Raw genomic sequence first — 12,280 nt, 5'->3', positions numbered from 1 at the left:
GGGCGAAGGGACGACGAAGAAAGGCTCCCGGGGAAAAGAGAAGAGATAGGCATAGAAATGCCGGTATAAATCGACGGTGCCACGCTTGGCTGCTCTACTCACCTCCCCTCCCCGCCACGCCCCTCGGCCGCCCCCAACCCTACCGCCGCCCCCGCCGCCGCGACCGCCGCGCCCGCCACCGCAGCAGCATGCCCTTGGCCGTGACGGGCTGACCTTGGGATGGACTGGCCCGGGGCCGGCCCGCAGGGAAAGGGAAAGGGAGGGTAGGGAAGGATCCGCGGAAGAGGGGGAAGGGGAGGGGGAGGAGGGAATGTTTTGAAGGAAGTGCGTAGCGTGCGGCTGCAATGGCGATAGGACGATAGAAGTGAGGCCCAGTCGCGCGATAAAGCTGCGAACCTACAGGAGCTGTACGTGCTGGCTGATGTCATCCTCACAGCGGGCATTCGGGCATCTCGCGCCGAAACGATATTGATTGTATTCAAAATATTTATCGGAGGGATGGGGGGGGGGGCAACACTGGCAGCGCTGTTACGGACGGAGAGACCAGCATGGCCAGCATCAGCTGCGATCGGCAGGCCCTCGCCCGCATGGGGGACCTCATGAAGGGAAGGGGAAGGGGCCGCGCCGGCCGGAGTGCACCTGCTCCTGCTCGACAAAGCCTCCCTCCCCGTCCTGCATGCTCATGCTCACGCACCCTCACGCGCGCACGACGCGGCACTGCTGAGCAGGGACGGCAGGAGATGACGCATAGCAGGACCGCGCCTCCATGAAGCCTGTCATTCTCTAAGCTCTCACTCTCATGACTTCTGTGGCTCGTCCCTAGTCGCACGAGAATACCCATAAAAGTACTCCCCCCCCCCTCACCTAATCCATTTCAGCCAGTTCAGTCAGCTCAGACAGTCTGCTCTGCACGCCACCAACCTATACTGGAACGACGGCAGTCAGAAAATGCGTATTAAATGCTGTAATGCGCTTTAAAAGAGTCACCAATGTGTCACCTTTTATGTGCTCTCAATGCGCATTGAAGCGCATTTAATGTGGTTGGAGCTACTGGGGGTAGAGACACTAGTGTAGAGACAGCCAGAAGGGTATGTCTAAACAATCAGAGATAGAGAGTTTCTGGGAGGGCAGGAGGGAGGAGTTACAGAAGAATATTTGCAAAGGAAGGGCGTTTGGAAGGGGTAGAAACAATAGAGGACGAGAAAGCGAGCACCTTACATGGCAAAGTGGGGTCCGGAGGGTGGCGAGGAGTAAAGAAAACCAAGGTCAAAACAATCTCTCTGTCTCTCCCTCTCCCTCTCTCTTTAAAAAACTTTAGACTAGGACAGCGCCTGGGCCTTTCGACCATTTCATAGCACCAGGCGCGACGTGTTGCCCTGTGCCCAGAAAAGGCCCGCAACTTTTCCAACCTTAATGACCATAAAGGCCTACCTCAAGTCTTAAGCAGTCACAATGTTCAATCAAGTTTAAGCAAAATGCGCTTTGCGCCAACTTTACATTGAATATAACGAAAGATATGATGAACCGTCCAGACATGTTCGTGTGTCACTGTGCACGTGTGACCACGTGACTTTTCCGGTCGGCATATTATTCCCTCATATCTTCTTCGGAGACGAAGTCATTACGTCCGTCACGCGACCACCGCCGCTGGACACGGACACACGTGACCATCGGTTGCTTTGTGTGAAACCGCGGGCGGGCGAGATAGATCTCGATGGAACTTCCCTCGCATACGTGGAGGCCCAAAAGTCGCACCGGCGCGTTGCAGAGTTGCCAAGTCAGAGGCTCGCTCAGAGGCAAAGCGGCAAAGCTGCGCAAAGCACATCGCTTTCCGTGTCTCCCGGCCTGTTTCCAAACAAGCCCCTCCCTCCCCCCCTCTCGCCTCTCTCTTCCCAACTCCCCCACCCCCCACGGACCGGCCCCTGTCTCGCTCTCTCTCCCTCTCTCTCTCTCTCTCCGACAGCTTCTCTTTGTCTCGCTGGCTGCGCACGGCCCGGGCTCGATAGCAACAGCGCCTGCGCGTCGACGTGGTACGAGTGGAGTGTCTGGGCGGCTCGACCAGGCGAGGCTCTTTGGCCCAAGTATAAACTGGCGTGGCGTTCACTCTGCAGCTCAGTCGGCTTTCGGCAGTGAGAGAGGCGAGATGAGTGTGGTCTAGCTTTGCGCAAGTCGGCGCAGTCAAGCCCAGTGCTTTGTGCAGGGGAAGGAGGAAGGATTCGGTGTGAAGTGTGACGACCAAGGATTTCGCCGCACGTCTCACCGTGGAAGGATACGCGATTCCAGTCATATGGGGCCATATGAGCAGTGACAAGTCATCACCCAACCCACCTCTGGCCGTACTGACCTGCTGAGCCCCGAGAAGATTTATATAACTTTATATACTCCGAGTACCTTACCGCTACTTTGTGATTCGTTAATTTATTTGTTGATAGTTTTTTGTATTTATTGTGTTATTTATTGACTCGAGTGTTAATTAACTTTGACGAAACAATGGTGGAAAGTATATTAGAGGGAGCAGTGCAGCAAGGAGGATTGGACGCCGCATCTGCTCAGACGAGTAAGTATCTCCCATCAACTTTTTAAGCAAGTTAAGATTTAGTGCTTCATACGCCTTCCTTTCGAATTATGTCTGGTCCTGGTAGTTTCGTCCTGAATCGTTACGCTGACTGCTATCGACGCGTCCAGGATTAGGGTGGATGCTTCCGCGTTCGGACAAAGGATCTGTAGCAAGACGCTCTTCGACCAGTATTTTCCTATCTAGCGCAGATCTCAATGGCTGGAGCTCATGCTGCCCTATGATTGCCAATTTAACTTTAAGGTTTTCCCCAATACCCGCGTTTGCGTACGAATAGCTCTACTCTTTGTTTCCGCAAGTGTCACTTCCAGGTGTGTTGGGTTGTCGTAAGAGAATGTCGATGTCGTACTTACATTTATCGACTGCACAATTAAACTCCGTAGCAGTTGCTAGTTTCCCCATCACTTTTTAGTCTGAGTATATTTTTCAAACTGTTTTTGTAGGCTAAACTGAAACTCCCACCCCCTCGCATTTCGGAGGCCACCCGTCGCTTTCTCTCGGCCTCCGTATGTGTGCCGGCCGGGCGCGGTAAATTTGAATGCGCCCACTCCTTTCACCCAAGCTCTGAACTCATTCTGAGTTTTATAGTATTTGTTCTTTATTGCTTTCAAAAAACCATTATCATCTAGTCAGTCCTCTATGTTAAGGATGTGATCAAATATGATTTTTTAGTTTCTAAAAATGCAAATTTCTCTTTGTTTTAGATGAAGTCATGTCTGTTTTACGAGATTCCCCAAGTAGCGATGATCTCGCTAAACGTAAGGAGGAGGCTAGGCGCAAAAGACGCAAGAAGAAGACTGCCACTAGTCTTGTGTCCTCGTGTTTCCAAGGTAGATAGTTTTCCAGTATTAACAGCCTTTTTATCTTATCTGTGGTTTAGTGCCATTTATCAATTTTATTTTGTCTTCTAGATCTGTACAGGCTCACTGGGGAAGTTCTTGGAGAAGGAGCCTATGCCTCTGTTCAAACCTGTGTCAACATTTGGACTGACTTGGAGTATGCTGTGAAGATGATAGAAAAAGTTCCTGGCCATTCAAGAAGCCGTGTTTTCAAAGAGGTTGAGACTTTCCACCATTGCCAAGGTCATCCTAATATCATTCAACTGATAGAATTTTTTGAAGATGAAGATAGATTCTATCTGGTGTTTGAGAAGATAAATGGAGGCCAGCTTCTCTCTCGAATTCAAGAGAGGAATCATTTCACTGAAAGAGAAGCTAGTCAGATAATCTGTGATCTCGCTAGTGCCCTGGAGTTCTTACACAAGAAAGGTAAAGACTAATCTGAGTTGCTTTTGATTTTGTGTCTACTTTGAACATTTTATTTATTACTCTGTTCTGTTTAGGTATTGCACACAGAGACTTGAAACCTGAGAACATCCTTTGTGTTGATCCTGAAAAATTGAATCCTGTCAAAATTTGTGACTTTGACTTGGGCTCTGGCATCAAATTTAACTCTGCTCTGACTTCTCCTATTGCCACTCCTCAGCTTCTTACACCTGTGGGATCAGCCGAATTTATGGCTCCCGAGGTCGTAGATGCATTTGTAGGAGAGGCAAATTCTTATGACAAGCGCTGTGATTTGTGGTCTCTCGGTATCATTATGTACATCCTGCTGTGTGGTTATCCACCTTTCTACGGCAACTGTGGCATGGACTGTGGCTGGGAACGTGGAGACAATTGTTCTGCTTGCCAGGTAAAATACCCCATAACCATTTTTTATCATGTGGTGCTTGTTTGACCTTTCAGGTTACTAATTTTTGCTTTTTGTTCAGGATCTTCTGTTTACTAGTATTCAGGAAGGTAGCTATGATTTCCCAGAAAGAGAGTGGGCTACTATTTCTGAAGATGCCAAAGATTTGATCAGAAGATTGCTTGTGAAGGAGGCAAGGCAAAGAATTTCAGCTGCTTCCGTTCTCAGTCATCCTTGGAATCAGCCAAGTCCTTCCTCTCGAGGACTTTACACACCACATATAATTCGCCGGTATGTTGTTTAGATCATTTTGATTTTGCTAGCGCATCAAAATTTTATGGTCTAATATCTCTTCTTGTGCATTGTAGAAACAACAGCGCAAGGGATTTGTCTGCATTTGCTGAGAGTGCTATGGCTGTGAATAGAGTAGTCCTTCAACACTTCAGCATGAACATGGATCTTGTACCTCGAGAAGAATACCACCCCAACAAGGCTTCCTGCAAAGCTGCTGCAACAGATTCGTTGGACTCAGGACACATGTTTGGTCTGTCTCCTCCATCTGAATCACGGCTTTTGCAGCGCCGTCTTCAAGCTAATTCCGTCCCACTCGTCCCCTCACCAACATGTTAGCAACTTCATTGTCACCATTGTACTGTTGATCATCCTCTCAAAATGTTCTGTTAGTTCTTTTAGCCACAAAGTCCACTTTTTTTTTTTATAATGTCTTGAATTTTGGAACAGTAATATGTGGTGAGAGGAAAGTGCTCAGTCTGTGTGTAAGATGTGTGAATGTGTGTGTGAGAGAGAGGTTTGTCCTTTGGCTTTGCAGTTTGCCAGCTTAATAGCAGGATATTCAATGGTCTTCTCTTATATCCAAGAGTTTCATTTTTATTTTCGTTATTGACGTACAATTTTTCTTTTTTCTTTGCCACTTGTTTGGTAGAATTGTCAAGTAAAATGTTTTTGTTCATGATTTTGGATGTATAGTTGCATATGCCTTCAATGAGACCTCTCTCTAAAACTCTGCATGAGTTTCTCCTGCCAAGTGATATGAATGAATAGACTGATAATTTTTAATTATGTTGGAAGTTTCCAGATTGTGTGAACTGTATGATAAAGCGTGAAGGCTGGGTGCTCAGCGCTTGCAGCCAAAGACTTGTATGAATTTGTAATTCTCCATAAGTGATTTAGATGATGGAAGCTTGTCCCTTCATCTTGCTCCGTACTCTTACAATGGTGCTGATTGGGATTTTGTTTAAAGTGAGAAAGAATCTTCATGTAAATCCTCAGGGCAATTTTGTAATACATTTCTGTAATCAGTCCTTATGACCTTTTCTTTAGCATGTCAAGCCAAAGTTGTGAAGCCATTAGCATTTTCAAGTGCCCCATACCATCTTTGTAATCAGTAGTAAAGAGAAAGGGGAAATTTAAATGCTTCATGTAAAATTGTATGAACTTTCAAGTATTAATTTGATAAGTACCTATGTACTAAAACTTCTGAAAACTAACTACAAATTTTTCACATGGAAGAAAAATGGAAAAAAAAAATAAACATTTCAAAACCATCATGGAAATTTCATTTCAACCACTCAACAATTTTCCAACTCAATGGGTAAATAAAACATTACAAGATGAGGTATCACAGTCCATAAAATGATTGTATCAAGATACAGATCCCAGTCTTAAAATTTAAGGATGCAAATTAAAAAAATAAGATCAGTCATATTAGTAATAGTTTCTACTTTTCTTTCTTGTGTTTCTTTTTCTTCTTTTTACTACCTTCAACCTCCATTATTTTACTTTGTATTGTACACATTTTGGTTCCATTCTCTGAAAGGACTGGCACAACTTCTGACACAAGTGAAGGTTTAGAACTGTCATGATTGACAGTGACACCTCGTTTGCGGGACGAAGACTTTGCTTTAGGAGACAGGGTGGGACTTCTTTGGTTTGATCTCGGGTAAGATGTAACGGCTTGGTCTTTAGCTGCAACATGTTTTTGAAAGCTTGAGTGGGATTTGTGAGGAGAATGTGCTGATCTTGAAGTAGATTCCGTTTTCCTTGATTTTGATTGGGATCTACTTCTATCCCTTCCTCTGAGAGTTGTGGTGGACTTAGACCTAGATCTAGAACGAGATCTTCTAGAACGATTTCGTGATCTTGACCGTCGGCTGGATCTTGATCGTCTGGACAGAAACATAAAAGTTCAAGGAAAGAAAAAATCTTAAAATTTCAGCCCTGATTAAAATATTCAATACCTTGATTTACTTCTGCTCCTCCTAGATCTAGAGTTACTACGAGAACGGCGCCTATGCCGTGTCCTAGAGCGACTGCCCGAGCGACTCCGAGACCGGCTGTGACTGTGAGAACGACTCCGGCCGCTCTGTCCGGCCAACTTACTGAAGTACTTGTAGTAGTCATCAGACATTCCATAGTAGTAGTTGGGCATCATGAAGGCACCGCGACCACGCGGATAACGCGGCCAACGAGGCCATCGGTTTGGACCAGATCCTCCTTGGGGGTATGGAAACCTATGCGGCAAAATTTGTTAGAATTTCTTAAAGAGAATACATAGCTTCACAATTGCTAAATAACTTTTAAAGATTCATGAACAACCTGTCAGTGAAAGGAGGCTGCAACCCCATGAGACCTCCATGAAAATCCATAGGAAATAATCCTGCAGCTGAGTGAGCATTCATTGGATTGAACCATGGCTTTGCTGCATTTTCAGATTTCTCTGAAACAACATCACCTTTCTTAATACCTAAAAGAAATAAGTAAAGTGAAAATGCAGCCTCAGTAATTAACGGAGCCTAAACTATTATCATGATCTCCTCATTAGGTTCAGGATTATCTTTAGGGTTCATAGAGACCCAACTACATTTGTACTCCAATACTGATTCTAAACCCAATGAGATGGTCTTGATATTTGTAGCTAGCCCCCCCTCCCCTGAAAAAATCCCCTCTGCAGTATTACTTGAATGAACCAGTGATTACCTGTGGTCTTTGCCCTTTTATCCGATTCTTTTCCGGAGGGTTCACTGCTTGATGAGGAAGAAATTGAACCATCAGATTCTGTAGCATCTTTTTCTTTACTTACAGTAGGTGTTAACACACTGCGAACTTTGCCTCTATCTATATAAAGAGTAAAGATAGATGTGATAAAGACAAAAATAGGCAGTTTTCGGGAAGTTATTTGTATGTATGGGAACTTACTTTCAACTGTTTGACGCAACTTCTCTTGCTGCCCTTTGAGCTGGAGTTCTTGCATGCTTTTGTATTTCTTCATTAATTTTGATCTCAGTTCTCGTTCTTTCTTCTCCATATCCTCCTAAGATTAAAATGTGTAAGCATATGATACATGGAGAGTCATAAATATGAAGCGCAAAATTTGAAGAAGAGACTGACCTTTTCATCTTTCTCTGGATTACTTTCTTTAAGCTGGTTAACACTCTCCTTCTTTGTCTCTTGCAATCTTATCACCTAAAGGACAAACCATTTAAGAATCAGGGTAAATTCTTCTATGAACTCTTTGAAGGACTGTGTGAATGCCAGTTTTTGAAACCGTACCTTAACTCGCTCAAAAAGTTCATCGAGAAGCCTGATGCTCTCCAGTTTTCTTTGGGCAATGAGTAACTTTCGCTCCTCCACAGCAATTTTGTAATTCATGCGTTGAGCTTCTTCTCTCTTTAATCTACGTAATTGGCGAGCTTGATGTCGTTCGGCCTTACGCTGTCTACGATCTTCTGCTACCTGTGCTTTTATTTGCTGTTCTTCCTCTTCTTTTTTCCTAGATACATGTACATAGATTTTATAAACAAGAATTTTAATAAGAAGACCATATAGGTAAGATTTGTTGCAAGTGGGTACTATCATGTTAGTACCTAATCAGTTCTGCCTGTTTTTCAGCCTCTTCCCTCGCATGTCTCTCTTGCTCTTCAAGTTCTCTTTCTTTAGCCATTAATCTCTCTCTTTCCACCCGTCGCTTGCGAATGGATGCCTCACTTAAGTGTTTCGTACGATCAAAATCAACCTAGAATTCAGACAGACACTGATGAGACAAAGATGTAGGGATAGAGATCAGCTGGTCCTCGACCCTAACAGACTTTAGCTGTTATGGATGTAGGTATGGATGTAGGTATGCATGTATGAATAAATGTATGGAAACTCTTTCATTTTTTATACCTTAATACTGGCAGTGAAGGCTTTATCACCCTCTTTGTGAAGAAGTTTCATACCACGAAGAGCATCCATAGCTTTCACAAAGCAAACATATTCCTGGTATTGAATGTATCCTTCAAAAGCAAGTTCTTGTCCAAAAGAAAAGGTTTTTAAACCAGAAATATGAGCTTTCATTTGACTTCTATATGGGTCCAGCATTGGTATGTCAACACAGCGAACCTCACCAAACTGTTCAAACACCTGTTGCAAATAAATACCTTGAGAAAAAGAACAACCAACAAAACTTCTTGAAACATATTAATAAAATTGCACTTCCAATCATACCTTTTTGAAAACATATTCACTAGGTTTATCATTCCCTCTGCCATTTTCTTGTCTGGATGAAAACCAGCGACTGGGCAAATTAGAGAGGTGTATAGTGTCCGGTCGTTCCCCTGGTTTCATTTCATTCATATTTTTAGCATCCCTAAAATATGAGTCCCAAGTATGGCGGGTGGGAAAAGAACTCTGCAATAGGAATCAAACCCATGAATAAGAAACAGTTAACATTTTATTTTAATTCAGTGAATAATTTAAATCTTGCCTTTGCTTCTGCTGCTCTTATTTTTAAGAGCTCTGAAAAGCCTGATAACTTTATTGTTCTGCCATCCAAACGGGAGACAACTTCATTCAAATTTGATTTGTTTTCTATTTCTCCTTCAAATCTACAAGAGAAATATTTGAGATATTAATGTCAAAGATTCAAAGAACCTCAAAACAACAAAATACTATCAAAAATTAACTACAACTTTCATAAACACTACTTTAGTTTTTCTTTTCAGAGTTAAAAAAAAATTTGCACACCTGATAAATTCTAACGTGCTCTTTGAAACTTTCAGAACAGTGAATTGAACTGGTTTCACCATGGTCTTCAACTTTTCCATAACCTCCCAATTTGATATGGTTTTACCAGGTAATTTTAACTGTGGAAGCTGTACGGAAACATTTAATTTGGCAACAGGCTTCACATAAAGTTGCTGAGGAACAAATAATTCCACAGCATCACTCGTATCGCTGCATGTTTGAAACGCACTGTTGAGGGTGGTGCTTACACTCCCTGACAGGGTAGCGCTGAAAAAGAAATGAAGAATTAATTGATTTAAAAAACATAGTTGTTTTCAGTATCTACGAGCAGAAACAAAACTAGATTATGGTTGACGACTTATAAAATGTTGATCTATATTAACACATTTTCAGGTTAAAGTGGTAAAAAATAATGGGGCAATGACATAGAAAAGGAAACGTTTGAGTAAAACTGGGACAATTAATTGAAAAACAAACTAATACCTTTTATTTTGTTGTTGAATTTTGCTCATGTTGAAGTCTTGATGGTCCTATTGCACTCGTTGACGAGGCCGGATTACCTCAACATGTACACAGCACTAGAAGACATAACTGTAGATCAGCAAGAAGATTTTACGCCGAAAAACGAATCAAAACCATGTTTACTTGGTGGGATAAAGAGTTATTTTGGGTTCGTCTTTCCGATTGTCTATTAATTAGACATAGAAGTGAGCGTCCGTTATGTAGACCAAATAACTGTGAGACTGACAGGTTACGAACCTGGCTGACGGGTTACACAAGGGGGTAGTTGTCCGTTTTGGATCAACGGAGACAGAGACAGACAGAGCGAGAGAGATGCGAGAGAAAACACTTCATTTTCTGATAGGGTGGGAGATTATAGCAATAGTAGTAGTATAAGCAGTAGTAAAATAAAGATTTCGTACAACAAAAGAACAATTTTAGGAGAAAAGATATTTCTGGGTCCCGGAACTAATAATGTTTCGTTTCTCCGGTTTCTCCCCTATGCCCCTATGGTTCCCTAATATTATTTTACCAACTTTTATAAAATAAGAAAATCGAAGAGACTTTTGGCTTATCGGTACGGTTTGGGAATGTAATTCTACTGTAAGTTTATAATCAGTGCTTTCGAAACCTACTAAAATAATAATCACAAGACCGCAGAGTACGCCGGTTTTCCGACTCGACAGCAGACATGTAAAAAAATACATATTTGGAACCCCCACGACTAGCGCGACCTCTGTATGTAAATCATTGAAAGATGGCGACATGAAAGTAGCGTGTGTTTGGGCTTTCGAAATTAATTTAAGAATTTGTTTTGATTTTCGTTGGTTTAACTATATTGCTGATAGTATGTTGCCCCACATCAGCAAATCGGGTTTATGACCTTTCTGCGATTTTCGGATTCTTTATTCATCCGGGAGCGCTCGAGGTACCTTCGTTTGTCGGTCGGAAAAATAGTGGCAAATGCTGAGTACTTGTGTTGGAATTTGCAGTTAAAATGCAAAAGTGAGTATACTGTATTTGCCGTATAGTAAATATATAGATACCAGTGTTAATTTTCTTCGAAATGAATCTACAGTTGGCTAGAAAACCGTCCTGTTATGATGTTTGGTTGAGGTTATGTTGTTGATTTGGCCGCTTCTTATCCAAGGCCGGTCTTCTCTTAAACCGGTCATGATTACTAGTTCTTAGCTATTTAGTCGAATAGTTGTTTGGTTTTGTTCAAAGCCTAAAGTTTTAATTTTTCTGTTGTATCCTGGTATTACTACATGGTACCCTAAATTAGACCATGGTCTTGAAAATGGCAAATCTCAGCCATATCACCTGCACATTTGTAGACTATTCCATTGCATGGAACTAAATAACTCCTCATAAGCTGTTCATTAAAACGTACTTCCATTTTATCCTATTTTTATCGTAGGGTAAATTGTTTTGAGTCAATGAATCTCTCTGCATTTCCTTTTTCACCTGATTACCTGTCATTTGATCTTTTGTATTTCATACAATTGGTTACGCATGCCTGGATAAATTATGTGTCTTATATCTCTGAATGTTAAAGGCATGTGCCTTTCATGTGATGATTTTGTGTTTATATTTGTTTGACAATTTACACTTTACTTTTTAATGTGAGTCCTTTTTCTTTCTTTTTTTAAAAAATTTTAGCGCCAAAAGCTGTTTGTCTCTAAGGAGAAGAGAATAATTTAGTTGTCGAAGCTAAGGCATGGTAAAGTGAAGGGACATGAGCCAAAACATTGCAGGGATGGCACCCCTCGTCAGGTAACTATAATCTCATTTTACTTCTTAAATTCTCAATACGTGTTTAATAAGTATCTTTCGGTTGTCTTAGAATGCAGCACACCTAATGTAGTTAATTATGAAAAAGTGAATTTTTTCTCCCCTCTGTACTTTTTTGAAAGAAAAATATTAAAACTTTGTTACTTGGGGGAGTAGTCAGCATGTTTCTCCTCTGTCTACATAACCACTTCCTCTGATTCAGAGCAGGAATACTATTGATTTACATAGTTTATGTTATAGATGTTTTATGCAAAGAGTGAATTGAAGTCGTCAGAAGACAATTCTCACATGGTTAATCTTTATACTTAGCTGATTAACTATGCTTCATTATTTCAGATTTAATCAGTGGACAAATATCTTTTAAATTTGAGATAAACTGTCATTTGACCATAGAAGTCACAATCCTGTTGCAGTATGGCACGGGGTAGAGCTCCATACCAGTATCCTGGGGTTGAGGCACCCCATCGGGGCTTGGGTCCTATGTACCCTGACAACAAAGGCATTTGCAACCCATTTGGGTGAGTGCAATTGTCTTGAGCTTGATTGCCTCTCCTCTGCATATCTTGAATCTATTGCATCGTTTGTTCGCCTTGGTTCAGCATCTTTTTCTTTAGATTTACCATTTAACACAACTGCTGGGTCCTGAATTTCTTCTTAGTCTATTTACTTTTTAAAAAGTCTGGTAATTTTTAATTG

The 12,280-nt window shown here is 42.1% G+C and overlaps 3 protein-coding genes across 11 annotated transcripts in view; 2 read left to right on the top strand and 1 right to left on the bottom strand.

Annotated features, from left to right (window-relative positions):
- Window positions 1-2,095: 2,095 nt before the first annotated feature.
- Window positions 2,096-5,829, top strand: LOC113209471 (MAP kinase-interacting serine/threonine-protein kinase 1). The gene is made up of 6 exons (XM_026427004.2): window positions 2,096-2,557; window positions 3,280-3,405; window positions 3,487-3,843; window positions 3,918-4,267; window positions 4,347-4,555; window positions 4,633-5,829. Exons 1-6 carry the CDS (start codon window positions 2,491-2,493, stop codon window positions 4,892-4,894), a joined length of 1,371 nt encoding a protein of 456 aa, XP_026282789.1. The 5' UTR covers window positions 2,096-2,490; the 3' UTR covers window positions 4,895-5,829.
- LOC113209467 (A-kinase anchor protein 17A) lies at window positions 5,819-10,520 on the bottom strand. Of its 7 annotated transcripts, none has more exons than XM_026426997.2 (14): window positions 10,426-10,520; window positions 9,773-9,880; window positions 9,290-9,556; window positions 9,030-9,150; window positions 8,771-8,953; window positions 8,450-8,686; window positions 8,149-8,297; window positions 7,835-8,054; window positions 7,673-7,747; window positions 7,481-7,595; window positions 7,262-7,399; window positions 6,881-7,028; window positions 6,523-6,795; window positions 5,819-6,450 (listed from the first exon to the last, which is right to left on the bottom strand). In XM_026426997.2, exons 2-14 carry the CDS (start codon window positions 9,799-9,801, stop codon window positions 6,003-6,005), a joined length of 2,403 nt encoding a protein of 800 aa, XP_026282782.1. In that variant the 5' UTR covers window positions 9,802-9,880; window positions 10,426-10,520; the 3' UTR covers window positions 5,819-6,002. The 7 variants fall into 7 exon arrangements, with proteins under 7 accessions (XP_026282782.1, XP_052125391.1, XP_026282781.1 ...); XM_052269431.1 differs by having other exon boundaries at window positions 9,773-9,867; window positions 10,426-10,512; XM_026426996.2 differs by lacking the exon at window positions 10,426-10,520 and adding an exon at window positions 10,049-10,297.
- Window positions 10,521-10,540: 20 nt separating this feature from the next.
- Window positions 10,541-12,280, top strand: part of LOC113209469 (protein pygopus) — a 7,291-nt gene continuing 5,551 nt past the window's right edge. Inside the window, exons 1-3 of one of the 3 annotated variants that reach the window (XM_026427001.2) lie at window positions 10,541-10,795; window positions 11,453-11,566; window positions 11,998-12,102. In XM_026427001.2, the coding sequence (XP_026282786.1) occupies window positions 11,529-11,566; window positions 11,998-12,102 (143 nt within the window). In that variant the 5' untranslated portion in view covers window positions 10,541-10,795; window positions 11,453-11,528. Of the gene's footprint in view, window positions 10,796-11,452; window positions 11,567-11,920; window positions 12,103-12,280 lie in introns of all 3 variants that reach the window. The other 2 variants (XM_052269433.1, XM_026427003.2) reach the window with 2 other exon arrangements.

Source organism: Frankliniella occidentalis, unplaced genomic scaffold (genome assembly GCF_000697945.3).
Source record: "Frankliniella occidentalis isolate FOCC.00 unplaced genomic scaffold, Focc_3.1 Scaffold92, whole genome shotgun sequence".
Classification (NCBI taxonomy): domain Eukaryota; kingdom Metazoa; phylum Arthropoda; class Insecta; order Thysanoptera; family Thripidae; genus Frankliniella; species Frankliniella occidentalis.
This window is presented reverse-complemented; position numbering and strand designations above follow the sequence as displayed.

Bases quoted from the DNA above. Each gene is read 5' to 3' on its own strand.
- LOC113209471 (XM_026427004.2), top strand. From the start codon at position 2,491: ATGGTGGAAAGTATATTAGAGGGAGCAGTGCAGCAAGGAGGATTGGAC. The intron at 3,844-3,917 runs GTAAAGACTAAT...TGTTCTGTTTAG, and splicing joins GGAGTTCTTACACAAGAAAG to GTATTGCACACAGAGACTTG. The intron at 4,268-4,346 runs GTAAAATACCCC...CTTTTTGTTCAG, and splicing joins ACAATTGTTCTGCTTGCCAG to GATCTTCTGTTTACTAGTAT.
- LOC113209467 (XM_026426997.2), bottom strand. From the start codon at position 9,801: ATGAGCAAAATTCAACAACAAAATAAAAG. The intron at 8,298-8,449 runs GTATAAAAAATG...TCTGAATTCTAG, and splicing joins CCTTCACTGCCAGTATTAAG to GTTGATTTTGATCGTACGAA. The intron at 7,596-7,672 runs GTCAGTCTCTTC...TTTTAATCTTAG, and splicing joins ATCCAGAGAAAGATGAAAAG to GAGGATATGGAGAAGAAAGA.